Genomic DNA, 15,000 nt, shown 5'->3' with positions numbered 1-15,000 from the left:
TGTCTCAAACCATGTCACCAGTAACAATGTCTCAACCATGTTAACAGTAACCATATCTCAACCATGTCGACATCCAACCATGTTATCAGTCCAGAAACAATAACCATGTCTCAACCATGTGTACCAGTAACCATGTCTCAACCATGTCACCAGTAACCATGCTAACCACTTCTCAACCATGTTATCAGTAACCATGCCTCAACCATGTTCCCAGTAAACATAGCTCAATCATGTGACCAGTAACCCTGTCTCAACCATTCTACGAGTAACCATGTCTCAACCATGCCATCAGTGACCATGTCTCAACCATGTTACCAGTAACCCTCTCTCAACCATGTCACTAGTAACCATGTCTCAACCATGTCACCAGTAACCATGTCTCAACGATGGTACAAGTAACCAGGTCTCAACCATGTCACCAGTAACTATGTCTCAACTATGTTACCAGTAACTGTGTCTCAACCATGTCACCAGTAACCATGTCTCAACCATGCCACCAGTAAGTATGTCTCAACTATGTTACCAGTAACCATGTCTCAACCATGTCACCAGTAACCATGTCTCAACCATGTCACCAGTAACTATGTATCAACCATGTAACAAGTAACCCTGTCTCAACCATGCCACCAGTAACCATGTCTCAACTATGTCACCAGTAACCATGTCTCAGCCATGTCACCAGTAACCATGTCTCAACCATACTACCAGTAACCATGTCTCAACCATGTCAACAGTAACGATGTCTCAACAATGTCACCAGTAACCATGTCTCAACCATGTTACCAGTAACCATGTCTCAACCATGTCACCAGTAACCATGTCTCAACCATGTTACCGGTAACCATGTCTCAACCATGTCACCAGTAACCATGTCTCAACCATGTTACAAGTAACCATGTCTCAACCATGCCACCAGTAACTATGTCTCAGCCATGTCACTAGTAACCGTGTCTCAACCATACTTCCAGTTACCATGTCTCAACCATGCTATCAGTAACCATGTCTCAACCATGTCACCAGTAACCATGTCTCAACCATGTTACCAGTAACCATATCTCAACCATGTGACCAGTAACCCTGTCTCAACCATTCTACCAGGAACCATGTCTCAACCATGTCATCAGTGACCATGTCTCAACCATGTTACCAGTAACCCTCTCTCAACCATGTCTCAGCCATGTCACCAGTAACCGTGTCTCAACCATACTTCCAGTTACCATGTCTCAACCATGCTTCCAGTAACCATGTCTCAACCATGTCACCAGTAACCATGTCTCAACCATGTCACCAGTAACCATGTCTCAACCATGTCACCAGTAACTATGTCTCAACCATGTCATCAGTAACCATGTCTCAACCATGCCACCAGTAACCATGTCTCAACTATGTTACCAGTAACCATGTCTCAACCATGTCACCAGTAACCATGTCTCAACCATGTCACCAGTAACCATGTCTCAACCATGTCACCAGTAACCATGTCTCAACCATGTCACCAGTAACTATGTCTCAACCATGTAACAAGTAACCATGTCTCAGCCATGCCACCAGTAAACATGTCTCAACCATACTACCTGTAACCATGTCTCAACCATGTCACTAGTAACCAAGTCTCAACCATGTCACCAGTAACCATGTCTCAACCATGCTACCAGTAACCATGTCTCAACCATGTCACCAGTAACCATGTCTCAACCATGTTATCAGTAACCCTGTCTCAACCATGTCACCAATAACCATGTCTCAACCATGTTACAAGTAACCCTGTCTCAACCATGCCACCAGAAACCATGTCTCAACCATGTTACCAGTAACCATGTCTCAACTATGTTACCAGTAACCATGTGTCAACCATGACACCAGTAACCATGTCTCAACCAGACTACCTGTAACCATGTCTCAACCATCCTACAGGTAACCATGTCTCAACGATGCTACCAGGAACCAAGTCTCAACCGTAACACCAGTAGCCATGTCTCAACCATGTCACAAGTAACCATGTCTCAACCATGTCACCAATAACCATGTCTCAACCATACGACAAGAAACCATGTCTCAACCATACGACAAGTAACAATGTCTCAACCATACGACAAGTAACCAAGTCTCAATAATGTTAATAGTAACCATGTCTCAACCATAACACCAGTAACCATGTATCAACCATGTCACCAGTAACCATGTCTCAACCATGTCACCAGTAACCATGTCTCAACCATACGACAAGGAACCATGTCTCAACCATACGACAAGTAACCATGTCTCAACCATACGACAAGTAACCATGTCTCAGCCATACGACAAGTAACCAAGTCTCAACAATGTTAACAGTAACCATGTCTCAACCATGCTAACAGTGACCATATCTCAACCAATCTACCTGTAACCATGTCTCAACCATAGCACCAGTAACCATGTCTCAGCCATGTCATCAGTAACCTTGTCTCAGACATACGACCAGTAACCATGTCTCACCCATGCCATCAGTAACCATGTCTCAACCATGCTAACAGTGACCATATCTCAACCATACTACCTGTAACCATGTCTCAACGATGTCACCAGAAGCCATGTCTCAACCATGTTACAGGTAACCACGTCTCAGGCATTCGACCAGTAACCATTTCTCAACCATGCCACCAGTAGCCATGTCTCAACCAGACTACCTGTAACCATGTCTCAACCATCCTACAGGTAACCATGTCTCAACGATGCTACCAGGAACCAAGTCTCAACCATAACACCAGTAACCATGTCTCAACCATGTCACAAGTAACCGTGTCTCAACCATGTCACCAGTAACCATGTCTCAACCATACGACAAGAAACCATGTCTCAACCATACGACAAGTAACAATGTCTCAACCATACGACAAGTAACCAAGTCTCAACAATGTTAATAGTAACCATGTCTCAACCATAACACCAGTAACCATGTCTCAACCATGTCACCAGTAACCATGTCTCAACCATGTCGCCAGTAACCATGTCTCACCCATACGACAAGGTCTCAACCATACCATGTCTCACCAGTAACCATGTCTCAACCATATCTCAAGTAACCATGTCTCAACCATGTCACCAGTAACCATGTCTCAACCATACGACAAGAAACCATGTCTCAACCATACGACAAGTAACCATGTCTCAACCATACGACAAGTAACAATGTCTCAACAATGTTGATAGTAACCATGTCACAACCATGACACCAGTAACCATGTCTCAACCATGTCACCAGTAACCATGTCTCAACCATGTCACCCGTAACCATCTCTCAACCATACTACAAGGGACCATGTCTCAACCATACGACAAGAAACCATGTCTCAACCATACGACAAGTAACCATGTCGCAACCATACGACAAGTAACCAAGTCTCAACAATGTTAACAGTAACCATGTCTCAACCATGTCACCAGTAACCATGTCTCAACCATGCTAACAGTGACCATATCACAACCAATCTACCTGTAACCATGTCTCAACCATAGCACCAGTAACCATGTCTCAACCATGTCATCAGTAACATTGTCTGTACCAGTAACCATGTCTCAACCATGCCACAGTATGTAACAGTGACCATATCTCAACCATACTACCTGTAACCATGTCTCAACGATGTCACCAGAAGCCATGTCTCAACCATGTTACAGGTAACCACGTCTCAGCCATTCGACCAGTAACCATTTCTCAACCATGTCACCAGTAACCATGTCCCAACCATACTACCTGTAACCATGTCTCAACCATACTTCCAGTAACCATGTCTCAACCATGTCACCAGTAACCATGTCTTAACCATGTCATCAGTGACCATCTCTCAACCATGTCACAAGTAACCATGTCTCAACCATACGACAAGAAACCAAGTCTCAACCATACTACAAGTAACCATGTCTCAACCATACGACAAGTAACTACCAGTAACCATGTCGCAGCCATGTCACCAGTAGCCATGTGTCAACAACACGACCAGTATCAATGTCTCAACCTTTTCATCAGTAACCATGTGTCAACCATGTCTTAACCATGTCACCAGTAACCATGTCTCAACCATGTCACCAGTAACAATGTTTCAACCATGTCACCAGTAGCCATGTATCAACCATGTCACCTGCAACCCTGTCTTAACCATGACACCATAAGCCATGTGTCAACCACACGACCTGTAACCATGTCTCACCCATTTCATCAGTAACGATGTGTCAACCATGTCTTAACCATACTTCCATTAACCATCTCTCAACCATTCGACCAGTACCCATGTCTCAACCATACGACCAATAACCATGTCTCAACGATGTCTCAACTATGTCACCAGTAACCGTGTCTCAACCATACTTCCAGTTACCATGTCTCAACCATGCTATCAGTGACCATGTCTCAACCATGTCACCAGTAACCATGCCTCAATTATTCTACCAGTAACCATGTCTAAAGCATGCTATCAGTGACCATATCTCAACCATGTCACCAGTAACTATGTCTCAACCATGTCACCAGTAACCATGTGTCAACCATTTCACCAGTAACCATGTCTCAACCATGTCACCAGTAACCATGTCTCAACCATGTCACCAGTAACCATATCTCAACCATGTCACCAGGCACCTTGTCTCATCCATATCACCAGTAACCATGTCTCATCCATGTCACCAGTAACCATGTCTCAACCATTTCACCAGTAACCATGTCTCAACCATTTCACCAGTAACCATGTCTCAACCATGTCACCAGTAACCATGTCTCAACCATGTACCAGTAACCATGTCTCAACCATGTCACCAGTGACTATGTCTCAACCATGTACCAGTAACCATGTCTCAACCATGTCACCAGTGACTATGTCTCAACCATACTTTCAGTAACCATGTCTCAACCATGACACCAGTAACCATGTTTCAGCCATGTCTCAAATATGCTACCAGGAACCATGTCTCAACCGTGTTCGGTGATCTCACCTGCGCCCAGCGTTACGCCTGCTTGTTGTTGGGACCACGTTTACGAACCTTTCTTGCCATCGTGTCTCGCATCCTCACAGTGTGATGAAATAAACTGTTGAGCAAGAAATACTACTGGTTCTTGTGTCTAGGCAGAAAGACAGGTTGTTAGGTTCCCAGTCAAACTCATGTGGTCACTAGTCTTGTATCCTCTCTACCCTAACACCCCACACCCTCCATCCCCACACCCTCCATCCGAAACCCGCAGGCTCCCTTCCCGATGGCGGTCTCGCTGAATATCGTTCAGATGTACACCGATCGTGATCTGAGTACATATGTACCGGTTGTTAGTCCATGATTCGATGGATATACGGATAAATGTTACTTACTGTAAAGTGCTATGGCAAGTAGTAGCTGTACCAGGCCTCTGTCCATCGTGGCGAGCGCTCCACCTTCAGTATGTAGATGTTTCCTGCAGCCCCGATCTGTTCATGTGTTGCGGAATCGACTGGAAGCCTACCTATTGTGTGCTGGCGCTGTGCTCGCCAACTGGTCTACTCATTCTAGACAAATATTCTAAATGACAGATTTTAAGTTTGCTTCAATTGTAATTTACACAGTACAATGTATTGGGATTTGATGTAAATTTATTTGTTTTCAGATTGGCGGTGTTAATGGATATCTATCAGTAGACATTTCATATGCAAACAACACATGAGATTAATCGACATTGATGACAAAAACATCTTAACTTAAATTATAGTTGTCACTCTGCATACATGTGGCGTCGCCCAGTGAACACAATACATGCTGCTTCAAACAGCTATCGGGGTGATTGGGTAATGAATGCCGTAGTCAGTCCATTACACATCTTCAATGAGTGGAAATAATCTACGTTAATGCTGTACTGTGTATAATGTACAACCAAATCGACTGCAGCATGGATTCACGTGTTGGTACTGTGGTTCTTTTTACATGGGAGTTAATGGTTTTGTAATGGGAAATAAATGCATTTCCAATTATCAACATGACAGTTCAATTCCTGACGAAGTACTTTAAACAATTCCGTCATATTCTTGGTTGTTGAGTTTTATTTTTAACGAAAGCCCTAAATCAGTAAAGTGTGCCAGAACATTTAACAATACTGAAAGGCAGCGCCTACCTTGTTAACGAGGGAGGTACTCTGAGGAACATCAATGGTGAAACATATAACAGTGGAACCAGGGAAACGTAGTGAATTCTAACGAGTTTTATGTTTTGGTCTTAATGTGTTTGTGCTGATCTAACAACCTGAATAGTTGTTACACATATTTGGCATAATGTCTGAAACCCTCATAGGATTTAGGGATAACTGAAATATGGCCTAAAGGTAATTGGCTAAAACGTGCGTACATTTTAATGTTCTGTAAATTACTTGTAATTCTTAAAATTCTCGATATGTCGTAAAATGTTCAGTTTTCATTTTAGTTAAATATTAAAATAAAAATAATGTACGATGGTCTACCTCATGAATGAGATGGAACTGATTTCCGAGACGGCCATGTTGGGCTATCCAGACTTGATAACAAATACAATAACAGGGACAGTGCGTGCATGCGTGCGTGCGTGCGTGCGTGTAACTTTGGGGTAGAAGCGTTACACCCGAAGACGAAGGTGAAGACCTGAGTGTGATTCGCCACATAGGTGCATTATGTAAGGTTTATTTGTTGTGTCCCCCGACGCAATAGTATAAAGCTTAATGCAAACTCACTCACTACGGTTATGTACTGGTGAGAGGATTGCCAGCTGAACCATGACTGTTAAGGACACGTTTTCACATCCATACGTCTGTCATGCCTCTGTGTTCCAGAACTGATGTGAACACGGCACGACATTGACACCTTTCATCCTGCATGTTTGTTTACGTTGGAAAACGTCGGTCGTATCCACTGCGCTAACAACCTCGCTTGTGGTATACTGGAATCCACATTCCGGCACAGCGATGACTAACATAACACCACTGCCACAGGCTAATTTGCATTTCACGTGACCGGACTTTTCTCTTGTTTGTAAACAAACGCGCATATTCATAATAAGAAGAGACTGGACTAACGAGCTTTTCGGCGCTCTCTTCATAACGTTTTACATTGTTACATATATATTCTTCCACAACTGCGACAGTAAGGTCTATGATATATATAATGTACAGTTGAAGCCCTCTAAACCGGCACTCGTTGGGACCGATAAAAATGCCGGTATAGAGGGCGTGCCGGTTCAGAGAATGATCATAAATTAACTAGCTTCTGTCGGGACATGCCGGATTGGAGGGCTGCCGGGTTAGAGGGATTCCACTGTATATCCATTCAAAATTAACAGTGTAATAAACCTAACCAGAATTCAAATGATCTATTATGAAAAGTAGTACATGAAAATATCTGAGAAATACACCCAAGTATAACATGTTTCACATTGAAGTAGTGAAGAGCTTAGTAATATATAGTAACATGTAGATATACTAGCGTATGGGCAATCTTTTTAACAAAGTGTAAAGTGTATCACCTGTCTAAAACCACAGAGTGGTTTGTGACTGTCTCTCGTCCGTATTTGTACCTTTAGGCACAGGCACTAATGCATGGACAGGGTAATAAACAAAATATACTCTCCCCAAAACGAAACGCATAGATGATATTGATATAGGAAATTTCAAATATTTTTCAAAACTAGTCTTTGATTGTTACAATTTCGCCCTTATGATACTGGTCTGTGTACATGGAACGAATGCACAGCGCAAAACCGCACATTCGGAAACTTTTATGCACGTTTACTTTCGAAACTGTCAACTTGCATGGAAATGCCATGGAGAAAAAGTCGATCGCTAACTGCACATCAAGTTCTGAGGAATCGTGAGCAGGGACATTGCCGATATAAGGCCGCTTTGCTTTTAGACCTTCACTGGCATTGTTTAGCTACAAGAAAGGATATAGTTAAGCTGCGACTGACTGTTGTACATCGAAACATTGACATTGGATGTCTGGAGGCTGGGGAGTCTCAATCTGCCGTTGCACGTCACCTCTATGTTCTCCAGAGTACCAACAGCCGGTAGAATTGTGACAAACCAACTCTACGAAAGATCGGCCTCCAAATGGTAGACCTCGGATTACCATCGCAGCGCAGGATAGTTACATCTGGGTACTTCATTTGCGGTATCGGGACAATTCAGGGCAATTTAACTGCTCTTCGGTAAAGAGACGACATCTCAATCATTCACATGGTTCCTATCATTGATCATTGTTACAGCACGATACTGCCAGGCCTCATACAGCACATGCCACTATTCAGTATGTTCAGAATGAGAACATTACAGTGCTCCTTTGGCCTTCCAAATTGCCCGACCTCAACCCAATCAAGCATTTGTGGGATGACTTCGGCCGACGCGTACGTGAAGGGCAACAAGCGCCCCAGATGTCAGTTCAACAATCGCAGGCATTGCAAGAGGAATAGGCAAGAATTCCACAAGGTCGAATTCAAAGACTTTGTCAGTCCATGCCGAGACGGTGTGCAGCAGTTTTTGGGGTTCATGGTGGCCACTGCAGATATTGAACACAACGCCCAACTTAGAACGGACGCGATCATTTTTTATAAGCAAAACATGTTAAAAGACATTTGACCTTTTATACTGTGAAAGTCGGCTGCAACTGATCCAGATTGACATGTGTTATCTCGAATTAAAGTTATCACATTTAATTCCTAAAAATACATCTATGTGTTTCTTTTTTGGGAGAATATACTAAAATCAAAGCAGTCAGAATTTACACGCCTAAGGCAGAAAGGTAGAGTTCATCTGGATGCCTGCCCATGTTGGTGTGTTTGGCAACATGCCGACCAGGTAGCCAAAGCTGCACTTAAACTCTCAGAAGTTAATTTACACCATGGATTACACTGGACACCCCCCCCCCCCCAAAAAAAAAAATTACAAAAAATTAGGGCCAAGCCAAAATGTCCCGCTACCACTTCTGGCAAATTTCCGAATTATTAAAATACCTTTTCTGGCAATTTTCCAAATTTAAAAAAATCATACAAATTGAATGATGCAGCCATAACGCCCTCTTCAGGTTTCCATATCTGTCAGTCCAATCACCCCTGTTTCAATCAACACTGAAGGCCTGGCGGGCCCGTGGGCGAAATGTGCATCATGTCCTGAAGCGCACGTAAAATCTCCAAATCATCATCATCATCATGAATTTTCGTACACGACCCTGGTAACCCGTCCTCCCAGTCCAAAAACACAGCTATGATGTTTGCATCTATATCTTACTTGGCGTTCTCATTATTTGGCCCACTCGTATGATAAGTGGTGGACCACATTCGCTTACCATTGGTTATGTAATGTTTATAGATACTGTTCTTCACAAATATTGTGTTTCTCTCCAATATGATAACAACTAAACGATAACCAATATGGAACCCAGATGTAAGTGGATACATGGAAATGTTCATGACCAATAACAGTTTTCCAGTATAGTTTAGATTGTTGATACATTTTGTATGATATAGAATAATGGTGACACTGTCAAAACGCCCTGCAGATCACAATATTTGCTTACTCGCCCAAGTGAACAAATGCTTACCAAGGACATTTTCACAATTTCAGAAAAGAAAACTTAGTCTGTGTTTTTGTTCATGCGATATGTGGTGTAAACTCGGTAACCGTTTAATGAGCTATTGTAATACTTTACTGCCATGCAGATGTCAGCACTGCAATATTCTTAGGAAAATATCATGCGTACCTTGTGACATAATCCCCTATCACCTACTAACAGATTGGGTTGTGGTTGACCAGCCAGAGTTTCAGTAGGTGGACGGGTATACAGATGGGCTGGTTCTGTTGGAGCCTAACAACGACCTTCTCTCACGGTATGTTCCCATACGTATGGACGCCTTTTACACCAGCTCAATATGTACGTTTCCAGTAATAATTGCTTTATATTTCATAGATGTAATCGATAATATCGACATAGTCTAGCGCTGTAGCTGGTATTAGATCAACTTGTTATCGATACCATCAACATCTACCTGTATTTATTGAAACTAATCACTACATGGAAACACCATGATGGCCTTTTTCAACCAGTTGAGGAACAGTAGGCAAGAATGTAAAGAGGAGGCGAGTAATGTGAGACACCATGTAATGTACCATCAGTTACACAGCTTGGTAGTAAGACTACTGAAGAAAGACAAATGTATCACAAAGTCATTCGTCTACAAAATGTTCCCAATATTGCTGTGAATACTGTTGTCAAAACCCGTAGCTGTTGATGTCTGTAGATTGTATCATCAATGTGTCTGAAAGAATTATTCAACTTTAATTATGAAGTTGCTACAGTTGATTAAATTTCACGGCTCGACGTGCTGGCTTGTGACCCCAGGACAGAGAACAATATGACGGACATGACGATGATGATGATCAAGTAGATTCTGAACATGAGTGCATCAACGGCACGTGCAATGTCCTTCCAGTTCAGCTCAGCACGAGACTTGGCCGAGGATTCTCTCACTGTGGGTTCCTCATCAGAATCAGACTCCTTCCTCGTGGCCGTGCGGACCTTTATGTTTCGTAACTTCCTTTCGTCGCTGACGGCGACTGAACTCGACTTCCTTTGACAGCCCCGAGCACAGACCAGGGGCATGATTATAACATTGGTCATGCGTTCCAGCCATGGTGGTACTTCATCCTCCCGAAAATTTAAGTCAAGGATGAAGATGGTCAGTAGGACAGACATGCCGCTCAGACACATGATCACAGACAGGTAGACAGCTGAAACACAATCACATGATCACAGACAGGTAGACAGGTGAAACACAATCACATGATCACAGGCAGGTAGACAGCTGAACGATCTCATACAGGTAGACAGGTGAAATACTATCACTTGATCACTGACAGATAGACAGTTGAACGGTCTCAGACAGGTGCCGCTGCCGCTTCTACTACTACTAGTACTACTTCTACTACTACCAAGCCTTGAAGATCCGGATTAGAATTGGTCTTCAGCAACCCATGCTTGTCGTAAGAGGCGACTAACAGGATCCGGTGGTCACACTCGCTGACTTGGTTGACACATGTCATCGTATCCCAATTGCGCAGATCGATGCTCATGCTGTTGATCACTGGATTGTCTGGTCAAGACTCAATTATTTACAGACCGCCGCCATATAACTGGAATATTGCTGAATGCGGCGTAAAACTAAACTCACTCACTCTACTACTACCATTACGGCAACTACAACTACTGCCACTACATTCACATTCACTACACCAAGCCGTCTCTTACCCATGAATGATGTGTCGCGGGAGGTGGTGGGCATGCGGTCGGCGATGAGGGTCAGGAAGACAGCAAAGGAGAGAAGCACGGTGAGGGAGTAGCCCATCTTCTCTCCGCTGTCCGGGGGCAGGACGAACACCAGGGCCGACAGGACGGACAGAACCATGACGGGGAGGAGGATGTTGACGCCATAGTAGTCCGGCTTCCGCTGTAGCTTGAAGACGAAGGACACTGTGGCGTACGTTTCCGAGTCAATATCGTGCGTCCTTTCCTCTCTTTCGCTGAATGCATCAATCAAGTTCCACTCGCCATTCCTCTCAAACTCAGTTGTCCCAACGCCGGAGCCAAACTTGAACAGGTCGAGTTCCCGGAGGTTGTAGCCCCAGCTTTGCACGATCACGGAACATTCCTGGGAGTCGAAGGGGTAGTAAGTGATGTCAATGTCGCAGTGGGTCTTGTAAATTCCGGGTGGATTCCAGTATATTTTTCCCTTGTCATTAACTCTCAGCGGGATGTTTTCGTTAGCGATGACATCTAAATCGTCAATGCTGTAATAAAAAACACCAAAAACCCAGTAAAATTGTGTAGGAAGAAGACTTGTGTTTTTTTAAACAAAGTACAGCTATCCAGCACACTTCATCAATGTCTATCATTATATGAGCATGGACCAGGATATGCATCAACTCCAGCTTTTCCCCAGACCAAAATGACAGGTCGTGCCATGAATAAAAACTGAGACTTTGGCTGCAATAATCTAGCTTTGACTGTGTGGTATATCGAGGCATATACAAGTATATCAATGAAGATACCATTCATGTGTCCACACAGTTATCCAATTGCCAGAACGTATGGAGTCGAGAACTTACGCGTTTTTCACCACGAGAGAGGGGCGCCATATTTCCGTCTCATCAGAGAAGAAGAAACCAATGTTGTTGTATTGTTTCTTGTCCCAACTGAGTCGGGTGTCATTCCATACCTGCAGATGTAACATGAAGCTTCAACAATCTGATGATGTGACACTACACATGAGAAACTTACCTTGAGAGTAAACCCAGTTTACCAGTAGTTTCAGCGCTCATCATCAATTACAAATTGCCTCGTTGGAATTCCGTAATATATATCAGCAATGTTTGTCGTAAGAGGCGACTTACGTTGATCGTCTCTAAATCTGGATCCATTTGCACAAAGCGGTATTAGCGCGATGACGGTCTTATCTCCCATACTCTTACAAATACTACCCAAATGAACGGAATAGTCGAAGTGCAAGAAGACAAGATGTGATCTGTATAACTCTTGTCATGTACCCAGTCACCCCGGTATGATCACTACGCTTTTGTCACTTTGACGTACGCCATCACCCCGGTATGATCACTACGCTTTTGTCACTTTGACGTACGCCGTCACCCCGGTGTGATCACTACGCTTTTGTCACTTTGACGTACCCCGTCACCCCGGTGTGATCACTAAGTTTTGTCACTTTGACGTACCCCGACACCCTGTGTGATCACTAAGTCTTGTCACTTTGACGTACCCCGTCACCCGGTGTTATCACTAAGTCTTGTCACTTTGACGTACGCCGTCACCCAGTGTTATCACTAAGTCTTGTCACTTTGACGTACCCCGTCACCCCGTTGTGATCACTAAGTTTTGTCACATTGACGTACCCCGTCACCCCAGTGTGATCACTAAGTTTTGTCACTTTGACGCACCCCGTCACCCCGGTGTGATCACTTTGTCACTTTGACGTACTCCGTCACCCCAGTGTGATCACTAGGTTTTTATCACTTTGACGTTCTACGACACCCCGGTGTGATCACTTTGTCACTTTGACGAAGATGCTTCCAACACTTACCACTGTGAAGTACCCCGATACAGAAAACGTCTGTGTGCGTGTCACCTGAAATATCAAGATTCATCTTTTAATCACGTTTATGTGACATTTCTTGATATCATGAAGAAACGGGAAAACCACTGGTGGTCAGTGGCGCCTGAGTCATTCTGAGCCTGACTACGATCACTATACAGTACACCCATTGGGCCTTTGGGCAGCTGAGCTGACCTGGATATTGGCGCTATACAAATATCATATAATAAATGATAATAGTAAAATGCGTGAAATACATGTCACGTAGCCAGCACAGGGGGCATCTTTATTGAGAGAGTTGAGGAAACAACTTGGCATGACAAACATTTCAGTACAGTGGGTTCAAAGTCCTCCGAGTTCTGAACAGAAACGCCCCAGGATCACCGTTCCTTCCGAATTTACACCGGTCAGAAGTAGACCCAGCGGATTCTACGTTTTCAAATGTCGTGGACAGGTAGAGGTCTGCTATCCTGGATAAGTACAGGTCTGTTAACCTGGATAAGTACAGGTCTGCTATCCTGGATAAGTACAGGTCTGTTAACCTGGATAAGTACAGGTCTGCTATCCTGGATAAGTACAGGTCTGTTAACCTGGATAAGTACAGGTCTGCTATCCTGGATAAGTACAGGTCTGTTAACCTGGATAAGTACAGGTCTGTTAACCTGGATAAGTACAGGTCTGTTAACCTGGATAAGTACAGGTCTGCTATCCTGGATAAGTACAGGTGTGTTAACCTGGATAAGTACAGGTCTGTTAACCTGGATATGTACAGGTCTGTTAACCTGGATATGTACAGGTCTGTTAACCTGGATAAGTACAGGTCTGTTAACCTGGATAAGTACAGGTGTGTTAACCTGGATAAGTACAGGTCTGCTATCCTGGATATGTGCAAGTCTGCTATCCTGGATATGTACAGGTCTGCTAACCTGGATATGTACAGGTCTGTTAACCTTGATATATACAGGTCTGTTAACCTGGATAAGTACAGGTGTGTTAACCTGGATAAGTACAGGTCTGTTAGCCTGGATATATACAGGTCTGCTATCCTGGATACGTACAGGTCTGTTAACTTGGATAAGTACAGGTCTGCTAACCTGGATAAGTACAGGTCTGTTAACCTGGATAAGTACAGGTCTGTTAACCCGGATAACTACAGGTCTGTTAACCTGGATAAGTACAGGTCTGTTAACCTGGATAAGTACAGGTCTGTTAACCCGGATAACTACAGGTCTGTTAACCTGGATAAGTACAGGTTTTAACCTGGATAAGAACAGGTCAGTTGTCGAGGATAGGTACAGGTCTGTTAACCCGGATAAGTACAGGGCCCTTATTCTCGAAACGTTCGTAGCCTTAAGAATTCTTAACTTTGATCGTAGCCAATGTGTTAAGAATGAGCTTACGAAGTTCGTAAGGTTACGAACGTTTCGAGAATAGCTATCCTGGTCTGTTAAGCTTGATAAGTACAGGTCAGTTGTCGAGGATAAGTACAGGTATGTTATCCTGGATAAGTACAGGTGTGTTATCCTGGGTAAGTACAGGTCAGTTGTCGAGGATAGGTACATGAACATCCGGAGAAGCATTGCGAGATTGACGACGACGTCACTGAACCTAATGCACCCCCAGGAAGAAGCCTAGTACACCAGTGGAACCCGGCCACTCCAATACCCTTGGCAAATATGTGGGGACATTAATTTTGTGTTTCAAATCTCTCTGTTGAATTTTTACAGAATACTCCTTTCTTAAAGATATCATTGATTCAGTTTTCGAAAAAATGCAAAACACTCAAGATTTGATGTTATATGTGCTGTTTGCACTCGCAAATCCCTTTGATTAATATTAGTGCTCAGGTAAATATATTACATTCAAGCTCTTTACAAGGTAGGTAAAAAG

General features: G+C 43.5%; 2 protein-coding genes across 2 annotated transcripts in view; both read right to left on the bottom strand.

Annotated features, from left to right (window-relative positions):
- The window catches only part of LOC124290412 (acetylcholine receptor subunit beta-like), a 30,783-nt gene extending 25,342 nt beyond the window's left edge, over positions 1–5,441 (bottom strand). The window contains exon 1 of the mRNA XM_046727116.1: positions 5,334–5,441. Within this exon, the coding sequence (XP_046583072.1) occupies positions 5,334–5,379 (46 nt within the window). The 5' untranslated portion in view covers positions 5,380–5,441. The remainder of the gene's footprint in view (positions 1–5,333) is intronic.
- A 3,691-nt stretch (positions 5,442–9,132) lies between these two features.
- LOC124290328 (neuronal acetylcholine receptor subunit alpha-6-like) overlaps positions 9,133–15,000 on the bottom strand; it is a 31,963-nt gene continuing 26,095 nt past the window's right edge. The window contains exons 3-6 of the mRNA XM_046727041.1: positions 13,099–13,143; positions 12,113–12,222; positions 11,256–11,794; positions 9,133–10,738 (exon numbers count right to left, since the gene is read on the bottom strand). Coding sequence (XP_046582997.1) covers positions 10,311–10,738; positions 11,256–11,794; positions 12,113–12,222; positions 13,099–13,143 — 1,122 coding nt within the window. The 3' untranslated portion in view covers positions 9,133–10,310. The remainder of the gene's footprint in view (positions 10,739–11,255; positions 11,795–12,112; positions 12,223–13,098; positions 13,144–15,000) is intronic.

This window comes from Haliotis rubra, unplaced genomic scaffold (genome assembly GCF_003918875.1).
Source record: "Haliotis rubra isolate DU_JTF1 unplaced genomic scaffold, ASM391887v1 Scf1123, whole genome shotgun sequence".
NCBI classification, from domain to species: Eukaryota; Metazoa; Mollusca; class Gastropoda; order Lepetellida; family Haliotidae; genus Haliotis; species Haliotis rubra.
The sequence above is the reverse complement of the archived record's forward strand: the minus strand, read 5'-3'. Positions and strand labels throughout refer to the sequence as shown.